The sequence below is a fragment of the Sitophilus oryzae genome, unplaced genomic scaffold (assembly GCF_002938485.1).
Source record: "Sitophilus oryzae breed Bouriz unplaced genomic scaffold, Soryzae_2.0 scaffold_1184_pilon_pilon, whole genome shotgun sequence".
Lineage (NCBI taxonomy): Eukaryota > Metazoa > Arthropoda > Insecta > Coleoptera > Curculionidae > Sitophilus > Sitophilus oryzae.
This window is the reverse complement of record NW_022145820.1, coordinates 1716801-1740781: the sequence shown is the minus strand read 5'-3', so window position 1 is coordinate 1740781 and position 23981 is coordinate 1716801. Positions and strand designations below refer to the sequence as shown.

General features: G+C 30.1%; 1 protein-coding gene across 1 annotated transcript in view; it reads left to right on the top strand.

Moving 5' to 3' along the window:
- LOC115891523 overlaps nucleotides 1–17852 on the top strand; it is a 36076-nt gene extending 18224 nt beyond the window's left edge. Inside the window, exons 2-4 of the mRNA XM_030912001.1 lie at nucleotides 2311–2455; nucleotides 10060–10324; nucleotides 14459–17852. Of these exons, the coding sequence (XP_030767861.1) occupies nucleotides 2311–2455; nucleotides 10060–10324; nucleotides 14459–14621 (573 nt within the window). The 3' untranslated portion in view covers nucleotides 14622–17852. The remainder of the gene's footprint in view (nucleotides 1–2310; nucleotides 2456–10059; nucleotides 10325–14458) is intronic.
- The last annotated feature ends 6129 nt before the right edge of the window (nucleotides 17853–23981 follow it).

The window sequence follows — 23981 nt, the reverse complement described above, 5'->3', positions numbered from 1 at the left end:
TTCGTATGTTATTACAATATTGGTTTTATTTTAGAAAAATTATGTCTAAATTTTGTAAAACTGATATTTTTCTAAAATTGCTTTAAAATATTCTCCTTCTATTCTTGAAATATAACCACAGCTTAATTCACTGCCGGCTGATCATCACTGCTAATTTCTGAGTCGCCTGCGCTTCACTTGCAGCGCCTGCAGTCAGAACACCAGTCTCGATTGTGTATATTAACGGAGCTTCAGTGGGGCTCATATGGGTTATCACTGGAATTTTTTTCTAAAAAAAGGCATGTACGCCACTGACTTTTTTTCGCTCGTTAGCGAAATAGTGTAAAGAATTTAATGCCGATTAAAATTTGTCTCTTGATATTTTGTCGATTTCAGCCTCCTTGATGAGATAAACGCAATTTTATCACTTTGCCTTGATCAAGTCCTCGATCAAGTCTAATAGCAACTTTAAAAAAAAATAACATCATTGACTTGCAAAAGTTATAAATAAGTACTCATTGATTCCTCTTCAAAAAATATGAAAAAAAGTTCCTATAAACATGGGTATGGAAATGCATAGTTTTAGAGTTACAGGATGTTAAAACATTTTAAAATTAGGTTTTGTGTAATTATCTTAAATACAATTACTTTTTTTATTTTAAATTACGCTAGGTTGGACTAATAATAATACTAACTAATAGTAATAATATTTAATAATAATAAATTAGGTAAAATATGTAATTTATTAATTTTATTTTTATATTAAGTTTATTAATTGTGATTAATAAAATTGCGTTTATCTCATCAAGGAGACCTGCTTATCTCATCAAAGAAGCTATTCCCCTATATTACATTCTGCATTTTTGCATATTTTTATGAAATGCTTTCAGTTAACCTACATATGCTGCCAAAATTTCATTTAGATATAAACTACCGTTTTCCTTGGAGCTTCCGCGGCGTATGAAAGGCGCCACCCTGTATAATATAATAACAGTGTTTAAAAAGAAGTAAAATGTATTTTAAGTTAACGTCTCCTTTTTGCTTCTAGGCTGATCTGGACGGCCTACTTTGTTTACGCGGAATATGAACGGCGGACCTCGATCTTATCATTGTCAATGGCCTACCAACATAGATAAAGAATATGTCCTACCGACATGGCGGCTGTCTGAACTGACGTTTACTAATGACATATCCGAGACTTGGCGCCAATCTGGGGACACCAAGTCTGTAACTTTTAACTGTAACCTACAAGGAGGTACTTCGTTGTGGATAAAGCAAGAATATTAATTATTACTAATTAAGAGGACATACTATAGCTAGCTATATTGCGAAAATATCTAGTAATTATACCTCCATAGTTTATTATAATCCCAACATCTACAGATGTGCTCATACATCCATTTATTTTTATTAGAATGTATTAAAAAATCTCTGTTATTTTTCTTTTAGAGGCTATCGCTTCTTTCATTTCAACTCAGTGTTCCTGACCTAAAAAATATATTTATTTTTTCAATAGACGGTTCTTTTCAGTACTTATAACCAGATATTTTTAAATCGGAACAAAATACGAGACAACGGCAGTTAATTATTATTCTTCAACCACTGAGTTATGCAGAACGTTGAGAGATTAATTTTGGTTTGGTTTGTCTAAAAGCAGTAGCCATGATCTTACATTTCTGCTTCTATTGTTATTTTTGAGTCTCTTTCCCGGGAATGATTTTAATCAGGGGATTATTAAAATAGGACAATATTGTTACTGTTAAGAAACTATTTGCAAAATTCTAATAAAGGTTGGTCTAAGTAAGATATAGTCTTTGTCTGTAGCATAAATTTCTGGTTAGCAGGTATATATTTCTCAGAAATTCGTTTTCGTCAGTTTGGATGCTGCGTGTTTCCGCGAAGTAGTTTTATTATAACTATATTTTTCCTATGAAATATGAAGGAAAGTGAGAAATTTATTTGTATTTCTCAGAAGAAATATATTATTTAAGATATATTTTTCTTACCTTTTGACTTTTTCCTTATAAATCTTATTTATTACTGTCACCTAAGTACAACCGTGTTATTATCAACAATTTGACTTTTTTCATAAGAACCGATATTAAGAGAAATTAATCTTAAAATACGATGACATAATGTATTGATTTATATAATTAAATCTTTCAAGATATCGACTGCAAACGATACTCTAGCATATTTTTACAGAGAAAAAACGCCTAAATACTAGTTCTTAAATAACTTATGAGCTATAATTCGTATTGATCTTTTTATATAAAAAAATACATAAAGAAATATAGACCTTGAAATAATATTCCACTATTTATTTTTCAGATGGGACTATCGACTCTTATAACATGGGTAATACTGGTTATATTTTTCGTGGAAAACCTGGCCTATGTTGTTAGACAAGATGACGCAGAGTATGGTTTAGATAGTTCAGATCATATCTCGGACGACGGTAACAACCATTTAAAAGGTATGTTAATAAAATAGAGTAATTTAGATATTATATTTGTTTGTGTAGTTGTCGTCATGTTTTACAGTATGTCCCCGGATTGTCTTTACAATAGGAAAAATTTTCTTATTATTGATATTTTGAGAAAAAATGCATTCTTCATAATAAAAATTCTTGTTCTAGAGTGGTTAATCCCGTTTATACTTTTCCAAATTTCCATACCGTTTTAGAGAAAATTAAAAAAATACATGAAAGATAGGGTAAAATGTTTTCGTTTTCATTCTTTAATTTATTGTTATCGATAAAATTTTAATTAACGTCATATTTGCTATTTGAAAGCTACGGAAAAGGTGAGAATAGTTATCGAAAATGAATACTTTGTTATTGAGAAAACTAGTTCAGTGTGCAAAATAACTATCCGAATAACTAATCTGATTTTTTTTGGGATCTAATTTTTTCGAAATTTTTGCTGACCCTGTAATACCTACGTTTATTACTTCTTTTTATGAAAAAATGTATGCTATATGAAAAAAAATATTAGAAAATAAATAAAAATGTTAAACGATTTACTTAATTATCAATTAATTAAGGAAAAGCAATTTTGTTTAAGTTTATTAAGTAACGATGTATACACATTCAATTTACAGAATAGGTAAAATCGGCTTTTATTCGCTTTTCATTCAATATTCAATAGGATAAATTTAGATATTCAATAATTACGGTGGTATAGTAAGCTATATTTCATTAAAAACCATGACTGTTTAATTGTATTAACAGAAAGAGGTTAAAATATAAATTAAATTTATAAAATTAAACATAATTGTAACATTAGAGTAGATCTCAGTTAACACATTATTAATATCCAATGAATAAAGCATTCATATTCATGATTGATTTAGGTTATATTTTATTAAATTAAATTTTTAAAAATATATTTTTACTGTGTTAAAATTTTGATTAGATTATATCAATATATTTTGATGAAAAGTGATGTTATTTAAATAGCCAAACATACATTTACATATTTTAATGCTGATGTCTATCAAATTCTTGAAATAGTTTTAACAATGAACATCGTTATGACCTTTGCATCCGAAGACAATAAAACATTTAATAATGCAATCTGTTGTGAATTGGTATATTTTCGATTTATACTAACTGTTAAAATAGTCTTCTCTTTGACAAGATAATACAATATTATACAATAAAGTACTAAAACTAGAAATAAAAAAAAACAATATACAAAATAAATCATTTTGCAAGTAAATGCGTATCAAATGCCAATAAATTGTCTTTAGTATTTGAACCGTGTTACGTTTTATTTAGTTTTATAATTATTTTGTTAAACCACAATGATAAATAATATAGCGTTTGTGTAATTTTTGGGTAGACACTCAGAGTCTAATAAAATCTAAATGTAGAACTAAAAATTGATATATATGTTCGCGCCCTTCTATAAGGCCAAAATATAAATAATTATTGTCTCAAAAATGTGGAATTTTAAATATAATACTATCTCACTTCAAGTAACTAGTTAATACCTAGTAGTTCCGTATTTTCTGGCATTAATATATTTACAATTAATATGAAAAAAAGTGTTAATGCAAGAAAAATTTCAGGAGAACTACTTTTCCGACAAATATACAATTTTTTTGTAAAAAAATAGTTTTATTAAATACTCTAAATTATAAGATTATAATGATACTATTTTCTAATTTTACTTATCATATATTTTACGTCTAAATACGTACTTACGTTCAGTATCAACAATTCTAAAGTTCTTTTATGTATTTTTAGTAAATACTGACAGAACGTGAGATATTTAAAAATATATATTTATTTTTCTTGTATTTTGTATTTTTCTCCTTTCTATTTTATTATCTATTAACATTTTTATTTTATTTAGCACAAATATGAATACCGTGTTAGTACTGCATATTTTTGTATATTTTTTTTCATTTTTCAATCAATCTTGCTACTTTTAATATTTTAATAAATAGTTATATTTTTATCTCTCTATTTACTCTCTATTACAATATAATTAATAAATTAAACATTTTATTTATCAGGAATTATCTTTTTAAATTATTTTAATTCATTATTTAATCTTTAAACACGTGTCACCAATTAACAGATCATTTCCGGGTTTCTTATGGATCATGCTGTAATGTTCTTTTATGCTTTTAATTATAAATTCTATGTTAATCCTCCCGTTTGGTTTTAATATACACGTGTCTGAGGTTACTCGATCTTTTCTGGTTCTCTTATAAAAAGCACTTAACCTTTTCCCTAAGTTTATTACAACTCATTTTTAATACTCATTTTGGTAATTAATATATTTACAACTTGCATAATAAATAATTTTTTTAATAATTTTAAATTAACGTAATCCTTAAATTAAGACCTAAGTAAGCTTAGAAAATAGATAAGTAAGCTTAGGAAAGTATACGATCCAAGTGTTAAAGAAAAGAATGGGAGATATGGAATCTAAGTACGGGACCTTGGCCGACGGCGAAGGTATGATAACAAGAATGGAACAAAAACATTCGGACATTCCAACCATTTCTTATAGTGATGTAGTGAAAACAAATAATTCGCCCTATTTAATTATTAAATCTGTCGATAGTAATGTGTCTCCAAATAAAATTGAATATGATATAAAATCGAAATGTTCTCCGGGCGCAGTAAATATTGAAATTAAAAATACGAAAGTTACAAAAAACGGATTTTTAATTGCTTGTAAAGATAAGGATGACCTTAATATATTAAAACAAAATCTTGTAAACACAATTGGTGAGAAATATCAAGTTTATGATCAAAAGAAAATAAATCCAACAATTATGATAAAGGGTGTTCCTTCTAGCTACTTAAATAGTGATGGTAGTACCGGCAATGCGTCCGATGTACTTATCGATAGTTTTATAAAATCATTAATTTACGATAATAAACTTGAAGAAGATGAAAACAACATAAAAGTGGTTAAGACCTTTACATTGAAATTTTCTCTTAATGTTATATTAAATGTGTCTCCATCTGTTTACTGTTCGCTAATGAACAAAGGATATGTTTATATTGGATGGATAAAGTGCCAAGTATGTGAACATTTTAATATAGTCCGTTGTTTCAATTGTTGTAGATTCGGCCACTTAAGTAAAAACTGTCGAAATAAACCTGTTTGTCAATTTTGTGCAGGTGATCATATCAGTAAGAATTGTACTACAGATATAAATAAATGTTGCCCTAACTGTAAATTCCACAATGAAAAATACAAAACAAATTGGGATATGGATCATTCGGCCAGTGATCGTATTTGTAATTTTTATAAATCCAAAGTGGGCCTTCTTAAATCAAAGATAAATTATGTTTAGGCTTGGTCATTTGAATGTAAGATCTCTTTTCGCAGGATTTCATTACTTTTCAGATATTGTGACACAACATAATTTTGATGTTGTAGCAACAACAGAGACATGGCTAGGTGCTCATATTGCGTCTGACTCTTGTGTTGTTCCGGGTTACACGTTCCATCGCTGCGATCGCTTGACTGGTAGAGGTGGAGGTGTTGGGATATATGTAAAAAATGTATACAAGTGTGAAAGACTTTACTTACAGGATCAGGTGGATGGGTTTGAGAATATCTGGTTAAAGATTAAAATTAACCATAGGATATGTCTTGGATTAGGCGTCATTTACAGAACTAAGATGAATGTTTTGAATTGTGTTCAAGCTCTAGATAAATTTCTACCAGACATGTTGTCTTCATGTACCTATATTACAGTTTTGGGTGATTTAAACATTGATCTTTTGTGTTCCAATAATATATCAAACCCAATATCGGATTTCTTTGATACATTTGGTTTTGTTCAAGTTATAGATGAACCTACTAGAGTTTCCAATAGTCGATCTTCCCTGCTCGACCCGATTTTTGTCAGTGACTCTAGTATTGTGGCGTCTGGTGGTACCCTTGATGCTCAGCATATAAGCGATCATAGACTAACATATTGTAATATGAAGTTACCTATACAAGAAAATCCTCTAAAATTTGTTACATTTCGAGACTACAAGCAATTTCATGAGGTCTTATTCTATAGTGATTTGCATAATGTACCATGGCACAGCATTTACTATATGACAGATATCGATGAAAAAGTCGATTTTCTCACTTTTCAATTAAAATCCTTATTCGAACTGCATGTTCCTTTAAGAACAGTTCGTGTAACTAAGCCGCCCGCGCCTTGGCTAACTCCAGCTTTAAAACTATTAATGGGCGAACGTGATAAAGCTCTTTTGAACTATAAGAAAAACAACACACCAGAGAACTTGGAAAATTACAGAAATCTTAGAAACCTCACTCTGAGGTCAGTTCGTAGGGAAAAGTCTGGTTACTTGGAATATTTAGAGCGCCGAGGGGATGCACGGATCCTTTGGAAGGGTCTAAGAGATATGGGCGTTTCCTCTGGGTCAAGCAATTTTAATGATCTTTCTACTTCATTGCATAGTCCAGAAGATGTGAACACATATTTCTTGAGCGTATTTAACAAAACTAATACTTGTATTAATAAAACCACATTCTATAGGAACAATAAGTACCGAGTGGGATTAAATTTTGGTTTCTCCATGGAGTCTCCCGAAGCAATTCTTAGGTATATATACAAAATAAAATCTAATGCTGCAGGTTGTGATGATCTCACTCTACACATGTTGAAACTCAGTTTGCCTGCGACCTTGTATCCTCTTACTCATATTATTAATTGTTGCCTGGAAACAGGGTATTTCCCCAAATGCTGGAAGGAGTCTATTGTTTGCCCAATACCGAAAGTGAAATACCCTGGTAGTGTTACCGATCTGCGGCCCATAAGTTTGTTGCCTGTCATGTCCAAGGTACTGGAGAGAGCAGTGTATGCTCAGATTAACAACTTTCTTTTAAGAAATAAACTTTATCCAGTTCATCAATCAGGATTTCGTGAAATGCATAGTACAACTACAGCCATGTTGAACTTGACAGATAACATTTTCAGGGCTCTTGATAGGGGTATGGCTGTTCTGTCCGTTTCTTTGGATTACTCCAAGGCGTTCGACGTATTGGACCATGATCTTCTGTGTGCTAAGTTGCATTATTTGGGTTTTGACGAGCTGTCTCAAACTTTCCTTGGAGAGTATCTTGCTGATAGAACGCAGAGAGTAAGGTTAAATGGTGGTTTGTCATCCGCCGGCAGAATAATATCGGGTGTCCCACAGGGCTCCATTCTAGGACCACTACTATTTCTGATATATACCTTCGACATTTTTGATAGTGTCTCTAATTCCCACGTACAATCATACGCCGATGACACGCAGCTTCTCCATTATTTTGATCCAGTAAATTCTGATACGGCTTCTCTTCTATTGAACCTAGATTTGGAGTCTATTTTAAAATATTCTACTGAACACAATTTGAAAATAAATGCCAATAAAACTGAAGTTCTTTTGTTTTGTTCAGAGAAGAAAAGAGCAACTTTACAGCGAAGCATAACACTAAGATTAGCTAATGAAAATCTACGCTACTCAGCTTCCGCTAGGAACTTGGGACTATATATTGACACGCATCTTAGGTTTAAAGAACATATAAAGAAACTTTTGCAAACAACTTACACGAGAGTCAAAATATTATATTCCAATAGATACATTTTAAACTTTAAGATGCGAAAAAAACTGTGTGAATCCCTGGTACTGTCTGTTTTCAACTATGCTAATATTGTTTTTTATCCATGTTTGGATCTGGTTTCTAAAAACAGATTACAGTATGTACAAAACGTTTGCTGTCGCTTCATTTTTGGTCTGAGGAAGTACGATCATATCTCTGCTCGTATTAATGAATTAAAGTGGCTTAAGATTTCAAACACTGTCAGGCTGCATTTCGTCATGTTTCTGTTTAAAGTTCGTAGCACATCCACCCCTATATATCTGAGTGAAAAACTTATTCCTCGTAATGTCATGCATAATTGTAATATAGACACCATAATCAACTGACCATGCCTCAACATAGATCCGCCCTTTTCAAAGAAGTTTTACCTATATGGCCGTCACTAGTTACAATTCCCTTGATAATGATTTTAAACAATGTAATTTTGGCCAATTGCGAAAAAATATAAAATGTTTCTTTTATCTTCACAGGAATGATAATGGTTTTGTATTTTTTGTTTATTTTTTAAAATTATTTATTATGCCATGTGCATAAGAATTAACTATGTATATTTTTTAATTTGTTAGTTTATAGAACATATTTTTTGTCTTTTTTGTCTTTTAAACGTATTTTTCAACAAATATCTTCTGGCAGCTATGGGTGGTTAAATGTAAGAATAACTTTTTTTGTTAAATTTCGCCACCCTTGTTGCATGATGTGTAATAATATATGTAATGTTACACATCTTTTTTTCTTCAATAAAGACGATTATTATTATTATTATTATTAAAATAAAGTAGAAAGAATATAAGTATTTTTAAGCTTTCAATCAAATTTATGAAAATTAAGCTACCTAATTTTTTATTCTAAACAAAAAATAAAATATTAAGTAACGTAATTAAAAATGTAGAATATCATTGTTGTATTTCTGAGGAGTGCAGTATTGCGAGAAAAAGAAAACTGTAAAAAATATGTCAAAATAATCCACAGGCTTTTACGGAGAACCCTTGAACTTTTCACAAAGTTAGAGAAGTTGCAATATAATTCTAACAAATTAACACACTGTAACATACTCACCAAGCAAAGTATGTAATATCTCATGTCATAGTCATATCATTACTTGGTCAATTTTAGTTAAAATTGTGAACAATTAGTGGGATTAGAGATATGATACCAAACGCTGGAAAAAAAGGCGTCAAAGACGGCTGAGGCATGAGAATCGATAATATTTTTGGCAAGATCAAGCCCTAGACGTCATTTCTTGGCCCTTGTGCTTCTTTATTTTTTTATGGTGCTTACTGCCAGCTGGCCTTAAGACGGTTGTAATTTATTTTTATATTGAGTATTTTTTTAAATGGTGTGGTTTAAAATTCGAGAAAAATATTGTTTTTGATATAGATTTGTGTGTCTGGAAACCTTATATCCTTTTTTAATCTTTCCATTATTAGTGTTAATTTTTGACAAGTTTTATGTCAATTGACCTCGTCAAAATTATCTTCGATTGCCATTCTCCAGCCGACTTTGACGCCGTTTTTTTTTTATCGTACGGTATTTTATTATTTTTTGATTTGTTGTTGAAAGGTAGAAAAAATGTGATTGACTTTTGGTAGGGTAGATTTTTCTTATCTCAAAACTAGTGAGAGGATAACAGAATAAGAAAATATTTCAAGTGGAGTGGCTATTTGGGGACCCTGTACATACATGACGGTGTGATCAAATATTTCGATTAAAAAAGGCAATTTCAACAGTGACAACTGATACTAAATTAAAAATAATTAGAGCAAACCATTTTTGATAAAAGTCGATAATATTGTGGTTTTGAATCACGCTATGTAAAAAAGTTACTTTTGTGGAAAAGCGTCAATTCCAAAACATTTTACGAAAGACCAACCTTATATACGAAAAAACAATCTAAAGAAATATCCTTTTATATAATGTATGTCTTAAAGAATATATTAATTTTCAGTTGATCAACCAAATCCAGAACTAAACGAGGATAAAGTGAAGGAAATGAGTAACGTCTTAGCTAAGCTGCTACTGTTACCCTGGCCGCAGGGAGCTAGCCCGCTCCTTTACGTGGAAGAACCTCACGAATCAATCGACGAGCTCCGACAAGAAATTTTTGATCAAGCCGAACCCAACGACATCGTCAACGAACAAGAAATACGACCCATAGCGCCTAAACGGTCGAAATATTACCGAAAATATCCATGGAAAAGACAGAATAACAGGTTTGTTATCCTTTAATTCCTTGTGTGCAAAATACTTTAATTAGGTACACTTCGTGGTCGAAAACATTCTAGGACAGTGGCGTGCCTTTACGGAATTCAAATTAAAAATATCCTCCCTGCCATAAACATTATTTTTATTATGAAATTATGTTGCTAAAAAATTCAGTTCCATAGCCAACAAGCAATAAAACAACTTATGGATAGGAATAAAGTATTAGAGAACAAGCCTGTAAAGTTATTACAACTAGAGGAAAATATATCGAGAAAATGTATAATTTCTGATCAGTAGAATATAAAACATAATTAAATAGTTAATTTGATTATATATTTTATGCATGGCAAAATATTTTTTTGAAATATTGTAATGCCGTATCGCAAATAATATCTCAGATTCTGTATGATGAGTTATAACTCGTTATAAAACAAGAAAGGGGAACACACAATAGATCTGCATGGTCGCATTGATTAACCCCCCTCCTAAACATTCTACATTCTACAATACCGTAGGTAATGGTTTTTATAAATAATTTAATAGATCAAAGCTATAAACTTCATAATAATCTTAAAACACTACATATTCAAAATAAAGTAATAATCAAAAATAATCTTAAATCCCTCTTAAACTCCTCTACAATCTAAATCTTTAACCACGCCACTGTTTCAACGCTGAAAATAAAGTGGGACAATAATCTTCCCTTTTTCCTTTTTTTACCTCCCTCAAAACTGTAGTAAACAAGACATAATTTTTACTAATTAGGTTTTTCAGACCACGGTAAAATTAAACTTAACTCTGGTGACACAAATTAGGAAAGTTACTCGGTTGGCCAATCTACATCGCCTTAGTTGTTTTTTGCAAAAACAAGTCACCAATTTACTTAGACCTTATTATATTTTTAATACCACAGTCTTTTCTTATTTTTCCTTTTTTTACACTAATAATGCTCAAACAAAAATAGGAAAAATGTAGATAACAGAAAATTACAACTTTTGTTGTATGGTTATCACCTCTGATTAGAGAATAATTTAGTATTAAATTACAGTTTGTTATTAAAATATTTTAATATGAAAATCAGAAAGAAAAGGACACAGAAATCTACACAAAATATTACTAGTTTTATTTATTTAGTATGATTTTACTGGAAAATATACGGATGCTAATGAAGCAAAATACTATAAAATTAAATAATAACACAAATAAATTGCTCAAACAATTGCTCAACAAATAATGCTCAGACAAAAATAGGAAAAATGTAGATAACGGAAAATTACAAATTTTGTTGTATGGTTATCACATCTGATAAAAGAATAATTTAATATTAAATTCCAGTTTGTTATTAAAATATTTTAATATAAAAATCAGAAAGAAAAGGACACAGAAATCTACACAAAATATTACTAGTTTTATTTATTTAGTATGATTTTACTGGATAATATACGGATGCTAATGAAGCAAAATACTATAAAATTAAATAATAACACAAATAAATTGCTCAAACAATTGCTCAACAAATAATGCTCAGACAAAAATAGGAAAAATGTAAATAACGGAAAATTACAAATTTTGTTGTATGGTTATCACATCTGATAAAAGAATAATTTAATATTAAATTCCAGTTTGTTATTAAAATATTTTAATATAAAAATCAGAAAGAAAAGGACACAGAAATCTACACAAAATATTACTAGTTTTATTTATTTAGTATGATTTTACTGGAAAATATACGGATGCTAATGAAGCAAAATACTATAAAATTAAATAATAACCCAAATAAATTAATATTACTATGTAGTTCACAGTAGTATTGCACAAATGCCCCAACGTTTTCCACTAGCATTTATAAAATAATTTGTTTCACATCAACTAATCGTAGAGTGCCATATATAAAAAATCTAATTTAGAGGCACTTCAGAAGTCAAAATAGGATTAATGGACACGACAGATATATCGTCTGTCATATGTTATCTATCCAGTCGATAATGCTAGACATTCGACATACCAAAATTGGTTACTTTGATTTTTTCTCGAATTTTCTAATAAATAAATCCGCAAGTTGGATGAATTCAGGCATGTCATCATAAAAGTCAATTAAAGAAGTAATCTTTCATAAAAGTAATTAGATTTGTCTGCAAAAATTCGTTTATTTAAGATAATGAAAATAAAATAATTTACTTTCGTTCTACAAAAATCTCTGATATCTATTAGAGATAATGTAAAGTGAGTTGTAATACGTGGTTTACACCACGCACCCAAAGATAACCATCAATTTCTATTAACAGTTGTTTTGCAATTTAGTAATGGTAATATTTAGACTATTGTAAAACGAAAAAATTTCATAGAGACATTTATTTATTTAAAAAATAATAAAGATTTGAAAATGGTCACAAATATACTTTAAGAGAACATAGAAAGTCGATCTGAAAAGATCTATAATGCTAAATCTATAGGGTGTCCCACAAATAGGTGCAAGTATTTTAAGGGGTGGTAGATCTCACTTAAATAAACATATTTTTTCTTTGCCATTTTTAAAATAAATTGATAATAACCGCGAGTTATTTAACTTTAAAAATTAAAAAAAATTAATGGTAACATTTTGAGAGCCGCCGCCGGCAGCTGTTGAAAATCAGCCTCAAATACCAAGCAATTACCAGAATCTCAGCTTATTCGACGTCCAGTGTTGACACATTGACTAGAAAGATTTAAAAACAACTTTGAAAATTCAGATTAAAAGTAAAAAACTTACCTAACATTAGAAAACGGGACTCCGATAGATAGCAGATCGATGTAATTAAGTTAGAGCGTCTATCGCTTTACCTAAAATCGCAACTCTACACTTAACAACACTTCATTTCACTGCGATTCTTGACAGCACTACACTTACCCTTTTACTTGACATAAAATATATTCATATGCCATCTGAATTATTTAGGATTATTTTTTGAGAATTTAAACTTGTCTGTTTTCCTATCTCACAAGATACACTACACATAAACACTAAAATAAGTGATATTTCTATTTGAATATTAAAATTATTTTCACAGACTAACCTTACATTTGCCTATTTTTTAGATTTTTTTCAGAGGTTTAGGGTTTTGAGTAAAATCTCAAATAAATTGGATAAAAAAATTCCATCAGCTGATCTTTTTAAATGTATATCAAATGTTGAATTTACATATTATAGGACGCTGGCTATGAACTAACTCTACACATATTTTACGACATATTATAATTGTTTATTATCCTTGGAAAATTTGATGTTCTTGGATCTTGTTTCTAAATATTCTAAAATTTTTGATTTTCTTGGGATTTGACGGAAAAAAACGTGAAAAACGCTGATTAAGTTTTCATTTGGTTGTAGATTATATGTATCTTATATCATAGTATTGTATCTTTATTTGGTTAAAAAAAAACGTTTTGGCTAACATTATAGCCTTCATCAGTGTTGTGTCATAACAAAAAAAATGTCGAATATTATCCAAAAATTACATCTAAAATCATCACAGCACACACACCATATTTTTTACTGCAATTAATCAACTAATTTAAACTTGTCTAATGAAAAACCGCATATTTTTTAAAATTATTATTCTTAACACGAAAATTTATCTACATTGTCTATTGCTGAATACGCACTTGTCTATGGCTGAACTCTTAATTGTTTATTATTTAGTTTCATAATTTCAGTTTACTAAACTGTAAAAAAGGTAATTAAAATATAGTGAACGTGGCACTATACTTAATAGTAAATACAACGATTAAAAATCTACAGTAAATGAAATAAATTTAAGTATTTTTTTTTTGTAGAAATTTAAAAATGATGTGAACTTATAACTTATAAACGTACAGAATAACGTAGGAGGCAACATTGGCATTCTCTCGAAACAATATAAACAAATTTCCGGAAACTGAAAAAGCGGTACTCAAAAGTTTTTTAATATTTTTCGGAAAATGTCAATAAAAATATAAAATTTTCAACATTTTTCTTTTCGCAAAAAATCGTCATGGGCGTGTTTCTGGGATCGAACTAAACTACCAGTTGAAATACTTGCACTTATTTCTGGGACACCCTGTATAGAGAAAATTATTTACTAATTTAATTTCTAATAATTAATTAAGCGTCGTTAACTTACTTTCAGATACGAACCCGCTTACATGTGTATCCCGAAAAAGGACGACGTCTTCCGACTATTGGTAGCCCTGCACAGCGAACGCAACGGAAAGAGGGGCCAGCTAGTCGACTTTTGCAACAGGAAAAGACCCGCATCGCTCGTTTTCACCAACATTCGATTCGTTGGTTGAACGTATTAGTCGCCCACTACTGTCCCCTTACTTTCGACATGACTGAGTATTCTAAACAGTATTTAAATTACTCCTAAACGTGCATAATTTATCTGTATATGATTAACGTTTCTTGCATTTATAATTGTTTGTTAACGTTAATAATAATTATTTACTGATTCCGTATACATTTCGTTAGTAATATTGATTTTATTTAGTAAAACCTATATAGGGGATTGACAGCTATGGCACGTTAGACGTTTATGGAGGACCAGTAATAGAAAAAAATAAAAAGAATAAAATTTTGCTTTTTAAATAAAGGTACCTCCTCCACCTAGCTAAAACATCTTCAGCGTTACAATGTTGCCGCATAATTTGAAAAGTGGTAGCAACTTTCTTATTTTAAATGGAACGCCCGGTATATAATTACATTTTTTGGAAACTACCTTTCATATCTCCATAATTTTTTTATTATACTAATATACCTATCTCTAACATTTTTTGAGATAATAAATAAAGTATGTGTAAAATTGACAAAAACATGATCTTGAATAAGCATTGGTAAAATCATGAACTGAACATTTTAAAAGTTGAAATTTGGATTATAAATTAGCAAAAGTCGGTATATTCGATCTGTCTAGGAGCTGATTTGATATTACATAGGGAGAACAAAACATTATTTATGTCCTTTTGTTATAAAATTATTATTTTTTTTAAAATTCAACACTATGTATATTATTTAAAGAATCAAAAAACTAATAAAATAGCTTTTCAATCATATTCCAATATCTAAACTTTCCGGCTTCTTAATTAGATCTTCTTAAAAACTAATAATTATATGATTATAGTCTCATTTAAAGAATTTCGTTACCATGGCAATTTTAGAAATTTGGCAAGTAAAGTCTAATCGATACTTATAAAGTTTGAGTATTTGTCAAGGTATCGGTGTTCCTTAAACAAAACAACTTCATATAGAATTATAATCATTTAAATGGCTTTACTGAAGAGATCGAGAAGATATCGTTGAAAAGCAGTTTTATTTATGTTTCACTTTTTTAAATAATATACATAGGCTTGAATTTAAAATAACGATGATTAAAGCGATTTTATGACAAACAGAAATAAGTTTTCTTTTTTTATCTCCCTGTTTGATATCCAATCCAAAGTTGATTTAGGCAGATCGAACATGTCGACTTTCCTTAACATATAAAACCAAATTTCATCTTTCATTATGCCGAATTTATGATTTAACCAACACTTATGATGTTTTTGTCAATTTTTCGCATGTTTTATTATTCGTCTAAAAAACTATTAGAGATACTGTTCAATTTGCGAAGTTTGAAACTTTCGTCATCATTTTCGGCGCCATATTGGTTTTCGTGTATTTCCTGACTTGATCCGTGAGTTGTTTATATATCTGGTTGTAAACTAACAATAGCAAACTTAATAACAAAATATTAAACAATGACAAATTTATCATAGCCTAGTCCTATCATAGTCCTCTAATAATATATTCATGGATCTTATAAGCAGGAATTCCACGGAACAAACGAATGGTGTGACTTGTTTTGCTGCTTTTTATTCTTTATTATTCTTTATCTTTCAATATTCACGATTCCATTACTCCCAAACGATTACTCCCCATAAAACACGTGAATATTTTCGATTTAGTTACAAAACATTAACTCGGTAGTTGTCCAATTACATCGTAAACAGCCGACACAGGTAAAAGGGGTTTTCCAGCTTCTTTTTAGCGTTTGAAATACTCGATAACTTTTAATATTAGCCGTTGTTCTTTTTCACTAACACAGGATGGAATTTTAAACACAAATAACTAAATAAACACAGAAAATCTCACAAAGATATACGGGAAACTATCGGACTCGTTAAAATTTAACAACTTTGACAGTTGGCGATTCGTTTTGTTCGATTGCGGCGGGTAATACAAATACGACGTTTGCCTTTTTCTATTCGTGCACATTAGAGAAGGAAGTACGATTCTTTATACGTAATGAAGGTGAGCCGTATGTAAAAAAAAATAATCGTACGATGTAAGAAATATAATGGACTTAACGTTTTTGACGCAAAATTTCCATTTCATGTGAGTAACATGGATAAGAGAGAGAATGACAATCTGTGATAAAAGATTCAAGCTTGGCAAATTGAACAGTAGGTTGGGTTGGTAGTTAATAAGTTAATAGTTAATATAATAGAATAAGTATTAAATAGTAAGTTATAAGTTAATATAATAGAAAAATTATGAAATAAGTTGTAGATAAAAGAAGTTTCGAAAAATGTAATAATATACCGGGTGTTCCATTTAAAGTAACAAAGATGCTACCACTTTTAGTACTAATGCTGGAAATAATTTAGACAGATAGGAGCAGGTGCCTTTATACAAAAATCCTATCACCTCCATAAATGTTTAACGTGCCATCGCCCTGTATAAATCTTTCTTTATGCAGCATAAATAATTTAAATAAGATGTACGCATTCAATGTGTCAAATTGTAGTAACTTCGATTCGGTTGCTGAACATATTAATTCCCACTACTGCCTTTTTTCTTTCGACATAACTCCTCAGTATTCTAACCAGTATTTAAATTAGTTTTTATATTAAACGTGCATAATTAATCTGTAGGTGATTGATATTTCTTGTTCAGTTGGCAATTAAAAGTGTTTGTTACCAGCCACAATAGTATAAAGTTATTTATTATTCATTGATCACGTTTTCATACATATTTCTTTGTTATTTTTTGTTAATATTTTTTTTATGTTTTATTAAGTAAACCTATTTTTAATAAATCATTAATATATTTAATTAAATGTACACATTCAATGTCGAACTGTAGTTTCATAAAATCTAGTTATAATAAAATTGTTGCAGTACATAATTAATTAATTAAAAGACTAAAATAAATGTATATTTATGGCTATTTATCTATTTTTATCTTATAATTAAAACGAGCTATAAGTAATTACATCACTTATACCTAAGACTTTCTATGTACTGTCATTTACATATCAAATAGCATTGTAACTCATATAAAGTCAAAGAACGATTGAAAAAAAAAATTGATTTTATTAAGCGGGACTTGCAATAGTTGTAAGGGCTACCATTAGTTACAGCGTTATTTGAAATCTAAGAGATTATATTGATATAAGAAATAGTAATTTAGCAAATTAGAAATAAATATTTTGTGAAAACATATTTTATGGAAAATGTTAATAAAAATTGAAATCTCACATTAAATTTACTGTTTTATTGTATCAATGTTTTCTACGCTTTTCCAAATCAACCTGTGTCAAATAAAATAAAACTTTGAATATAAATCTATAGTATGCAAGATGGACTTTAGATTTACTCTTTAAGAAACATTTTTATTCGGTGTTGATTGTTATAAAATTCTTAATGTTAAACTGAGAAGAAACTTCATATATTAAATTTTTGACTATATTATTACATTTTAAAATAAAACATATTATATAAAAAATCGTAGATCCATTTAAAATTACAACTATCGAGTCCATTGAGCAACGATGTTTTCCAAAACTTTAAACAAATCAATTATATAAACAATTCCCTGTATGGATGTGAACCCGTATTAGAATAGGGCAATAATAAATTATGACGCATTCATTGTGAGTTTCATTTTTGTATATTGATTCATTGTTAAACTTTTATCGACAAATAAACTGAGTAACTCTACAAATTAGGTTTTATTAACCCTGTTTCTGTTTCAAAACTGATTAGTAAAATCAGAATTTTACTTACTGCAAAATAATCACTAAAATTATTATTAAGGTCAAAATACTTATTCAAATAGATTTAATAAAATGACTTAGTATTGATTTACACCACAAAATGAAATTTTTGGGAGTGCCTATATGTAGGATAATTTAGAGCATTTTTTAAAAATATATTTTCAGTTCTACAGACTATCCCTAAAGACATTTACATAACAAAGTTGTATTATTTGTAATGGAACACTCCATATATAGATTTTCAGATTCTGGAAAAAAAAAATAATAAAGATAAGTTTCACTAAAAAGACATATGGCTAAAATGGCATATTTGACATTTTTTAAAAATGGGCTGAAAATAAAAACTTAACCTAGACCAGAGACAACTGGTACAATTCTTTTAACTGGTGAATTAGGTGTGCAGTGTGCAAGTAATAGAATCCATTTTTGCAATTACTCAGTAATAAAAATATTTTACATTGGTTGTGAACTTCTTGATACATACTGTATACACTAAGGGCTGGCAAAGGTTAGTCTTGGGTCGAGATTTCCGTATGTAAGAAGATTACAACGCGCTTATAATGTACTGAACAAAAAGAGAACAGTAAAAACGTTGCCAAATGCATGAAATAAACCAAGAAACTGTGCACATTTTTTTGCCATAACAAGGGGCCGTCCTCTGCCGGAAACACTGCGACATGTGAGGCCTATTGTGTTTGTCCCCCTTCCTATCCCTGTACCCGCCTCCTATCCCTGTGCCCTGCACTAGCTTATACAGGTCCTTGATAGGATGGTTCTAGCCTAGCTTTCCCAAATAAAGAGTGTCGCTTGCGATTCAGAGCCTCGCAATGACATATTATGTGCTCCGCTGTTTCAGGATCTTTATCGCAGAGTCTGCAGGAAAGACTTTCTTGATACAGGTTGAGCTTGTTCAGGTAACACTTGACAGCCATGTGTCCTGTCAAGAGGCCTGTTGTTATCCGCATTTTATTCCTGTTAAGCATTAGCAGTTTTTTTGCGGTTTTAACTGTGCACATTGCTAAGAGACGTGGAAGGGGATATAACAGATTCTTATTTGTTTATTTATTAACGAGTCCTAATTTTCCCTATAGCTTGTAAATTTTTAAGTGCAAGTTAGAAACACTTGTACTTTTGGTAAAAATAAGTGGAATTCAGTTGGTGTTCGACTGTGGTCGCTCTATTAGAACTCTGAATTCAAAAATCGATATCTCAATATCCATTAGAAATAATTGATTGTAGTTTTTTTTTCAAAAACTTTTTAATATTTCTGCTATATTTTCTTCGCAGATATTGTGTTAAAATCTTTATAAATATAAAAGTCACACGATTACTGAAAATTGCTATGCACTAAAAGTAAAAAGCGACCTATCAAATGTTTCTTATTTAAACATCTTTTAAAAGATCCGAACTTCAAAATAAAAAAAGAAGTTTCAATATCTAATCTGCAGTTATCGCGTGTTATGTGTTAAAAAGTAGAGTTTCTAAATTATCGCTATTACTGACATTTTCTCGTTATAAAAAAAATTGACACCCTAACAATATCTAAAGATTTTATGTAGTTATCTTTTCGAAAGAGGTCTTTTAAAAATAAGCGATTTACGATCGTGATTTTACTTTACTTGATAGGGAAAGGCGTATCGGCGAAATGTGACAACGCCGCAACAGCACTCCGTCGCATTTCTCTCATTCCAACTTAATAAGATCCCTATGCGATTTACGTCCACACATGTAAATACCGACCCAAAAGTAAGAGTTGCTGGCATGGTATAGCGCTGAAACACGACATGCAAAATAGACTAAAGTACTAGAAAATAAATAACCTTATTAATGTCTATTAAAAAAACTAAAAATAAGTCTAATCTCTTCAGCAACTGATGAATATACTGCCATATACTATATTAATCAGTAAAGTTGATGTCAATTGAATTATAATAATCTATTAATGTCTTCACTAATTCAGAAATCAATCAAAATTTGAAACGATTTCTGAACCGACTTTCTATTTATAGAATTTGCTACAATGAATATCACGAGAAATACCTCAATGATTTCCTGTCAATTTTAATGAATATGATGTATTGAATGACGTCAAGTGCATATACGCAATGTTTTACCGATAATATTTGCATACAGGATAGAAAAGGCGTTACACATTTTTGAATATAATTTGTTACAAATAAAAATAAAACTGAATGAGATATGCATAACTCTAGATCTTTCCCCTATTGAAACTTAATAGTTCAAGAAATATTGGAAGACCTGTTAACGTAAAAATTTACTTTATACAGGGTGTTATTGAAATGGTGTAAAAAAAATCAGGGGGTGATAGTACTCCTAAAAATAGTAAAAAAAGTTCCTATAAGTATAGGGCGGAAAATGTATATTAAGGGAGTTAGGGGCACTAAAAGGGTGAATTTAAAAAACGGTTGTTTTGAAATTGTAGGCTTAAAAAACGAGATAAAATTTCGAAAAAAAATGCTTTGCCATAAATTTTGACCCTAAATCAAACGGTGATACTGAAAAATTATTTGGAAAAGCGGAGAGGGTAGTTTTTGCAAGGGTAGGGGTTGTTTCGTAAATAACTTCTTAGAGGTTATTTTTTTTTGCAACGTGGGTTCATTTTTTGAAAACTACATACTTTTTCCTACAAAAAAGGTACTCTTGTTGTACATCGCCCATAGCGATGGTTTTCAAGAAAATTGGAGGCAAAGAGATTGCTCTGATGGGTTGGTATCAACATAAACTTATGAAAGTTATGGCGGTTCAAAAGTAACCAAGTAGTTATCAAATAATTAATTGAACAATCAAAATTTTATGATTTTTAAAATATCTTATTGCTTTAAAAACGAAATAATCCACTAGATTTCAACTTCTGGGGCCACTTTGAAAGCTTTGGTTTACTCAGTGCCGATTAATACTGAAGAGCAACTACGGCAACGCATTATTGACTGTTCCATTAAATAAATTTTTGACAATGTACAATTTCTATAATTGTATAAAGTATTGTTTTAGTTTTGTATGTTTGCTGTTAGTTTTATATGTTTTTCTATTGTTAAGTGAAGTTTTGGTATGTTTTTTATATTCTTTTTTTTAAGCTTTGTCAACAAAATTGTAAAAATTTTTTATGACAATAAAGCAATTTCTTTCTTTCTTCTTTCCAATCAAATTCGGATAAACACCAAGGATATTCCACAGGGTACGCAGATCTTGGAGAAGAAGAGCAGATGTCTGCATTGAAATGAATGATGTCACTTTAAACATTTACTATGAATGAATTAAGGAATGCATTATTTTAATAACGAATTTTGATAATTGGTTTATTTCGTTTTTAAAGCAATGTCCAGGAAAGTTTTCTCGTTATAATTTGCTTTTAATATATTCTTTTGGTGATGATAATGTTATTTAATTATTAATTTTTAACCCCCAATTCAAGAAACGTACTTCTTCAGCTAATGGTAAACTGCTAATGGATACATGCCATCCAGTTCGAAAGGACCCAGTCCAGGAAAGTTTTCTCGTTATAATTTGCTTATAATATATTCTTTTGGTGATGATAATGTTATTTAATTATTAATTTTTAACCCCCAATTCAAGAAACGTACTTCTTCAGCTAATGGTAAACTGCTGATGGATACATGCCATCCAGTTCGAAAGGACCCAGTCCAGGAAAGTTTTCTCGTTATAATTTGTTTTTAATATATTCTTTTGGTGATAATAATGTTATTTAATTATTAATTTTTAACCTCCAATCCATGAAACGTACTTCTTCAGCTAATGGTAAACTGCTGATGGACACATGCCATCCAGTTCGAAAGGACCCAGTCCAGGAAAGTTTTCTCGTTATAATTTGCTTATAATATATTCTTTTGGTGATGATAATGTTATTTAATTATTAATTTTTAACCCGTAATTCAAGAAACGTACTTCTTCAGCTAATGGTAAACTGCTGATGGATACATGCCATCCAGTTCGAAAGGACCCAGTCCAGGAAAGTTTTCTCGTTATAATTTGTTTTTAATATATTCTTTTGGTGATAATAATGTTATTTAATTATTAATTTTTAACCTCCAATCCATGAAACGTACTTCTTCAGCTAATGGTAAACTGCTGATGGACACATGCCATCCAGTTCGAAAGGACCCAGTCCAGGAAAGTTTTCTCGTTATAATTTGCTTTTAATATATTCTTTTGGTGATAATAATGTTATTTAATAATTTATTTTTAACCCCCAATCCAAGAAACGTACTTCTTCAGCTAATGGTAAACTGCTGATGGACACATGCCATCCAGTTCGAAAGGAGCCAGTCCAGGAAAGTTTTCTCGTTATAATTTGCTTTTAATACATTCTTTTGGTGATGATAATGTTATTTAATTATTAATTTTTAACCCCCAATTCAAGAAACGTACTTCTTCAGCTAATGGTAAACTGCTGATGGATACATGCCATCCAGTTCGAAAGGACCCAGTCCAGGAAAGTTTTCTCGTTATAATTTGCTTTTAATATATTCTTTTGGTGATAATAATGTTATTTAATTATTAATTTTTAACCTCCAATCCATGAAACGTACTTCTTCAGCTAATGGTAAACTGCTGATGGACACATGCCATCCAGTTCGAAAGGACCCAGTCCAGGAAAGTTTTCTCGTTATAATTTGCTTTTAATATATTCTTTTGGTGATGATAATGTTATTTAATTATTAATTTTTAACCCCCAATTCAAGAAACGTACTTCTTCAGCTAATGGTAAACTGCTAATGGATACATGCCATCCAGTTCGAAAGGACCCAGTCCAGGAAAGTTTTCTCGTTATAATTTGCTTTTAATATATTCTTTTGGTGATGATAATGTTATTTAATTATTAATTTTAACCCCCCAATTCAAGAAACGTACTTCTTCAGCTAATGGTAAACTGCTAATGGATACATGCCATCCAGTTCGAAAGGACCCAGTCCAGGAAAGTTTTCTCGTTATAATTTGTTTTAATATATTTTTTGGTGATAATAATGTTATTTAATAATTTATTTTTAACCCCAATCCAAGAAACGTACTTCTTCAGCTAATGGTAAACTGCTGATGGACACATGCCATCCAGTTCGAAAGGAGCCAGTCCAGGAAAGTTTTCTCGTTATAATTTGCTTTTAATATATTCTTTTGGTGATGATAATGTTATTTAATTATTAATTTTTAACCCCCAATTCAAGAAACGTACTTCTTCAGCTAATGGTAAACTGCTGATGGATACATGCCATCCAGTTCGAAAGGACCCAGTCCAGGAAAGTTTTCTCGTTATAATTTGCTTATAATATATTCTTTTGGTGATGATAATGTTATTTAATTATTAATTTTTAACCCCCAATTCAAGAAACGTACTTCTTCAGCTAATGGTAAACTGCTGATGGATACATGCCATCCAGTTCGAAAGGACCCAGTCCAGGAAAGTTTTCTCGTTATAATTTGCTTTTAATATATGCTTTTGGTGATAATAATGTTATTTAATAATTTATTTTTAACCCCCAATCCACGAAACGTACTTCTTCAGCTAATGGTAAACTGCTGATGGACACATGCCATCCAGTTCGAAAGGACCCAGTCCAGGAAAGTTTTCTCGTTATAATTT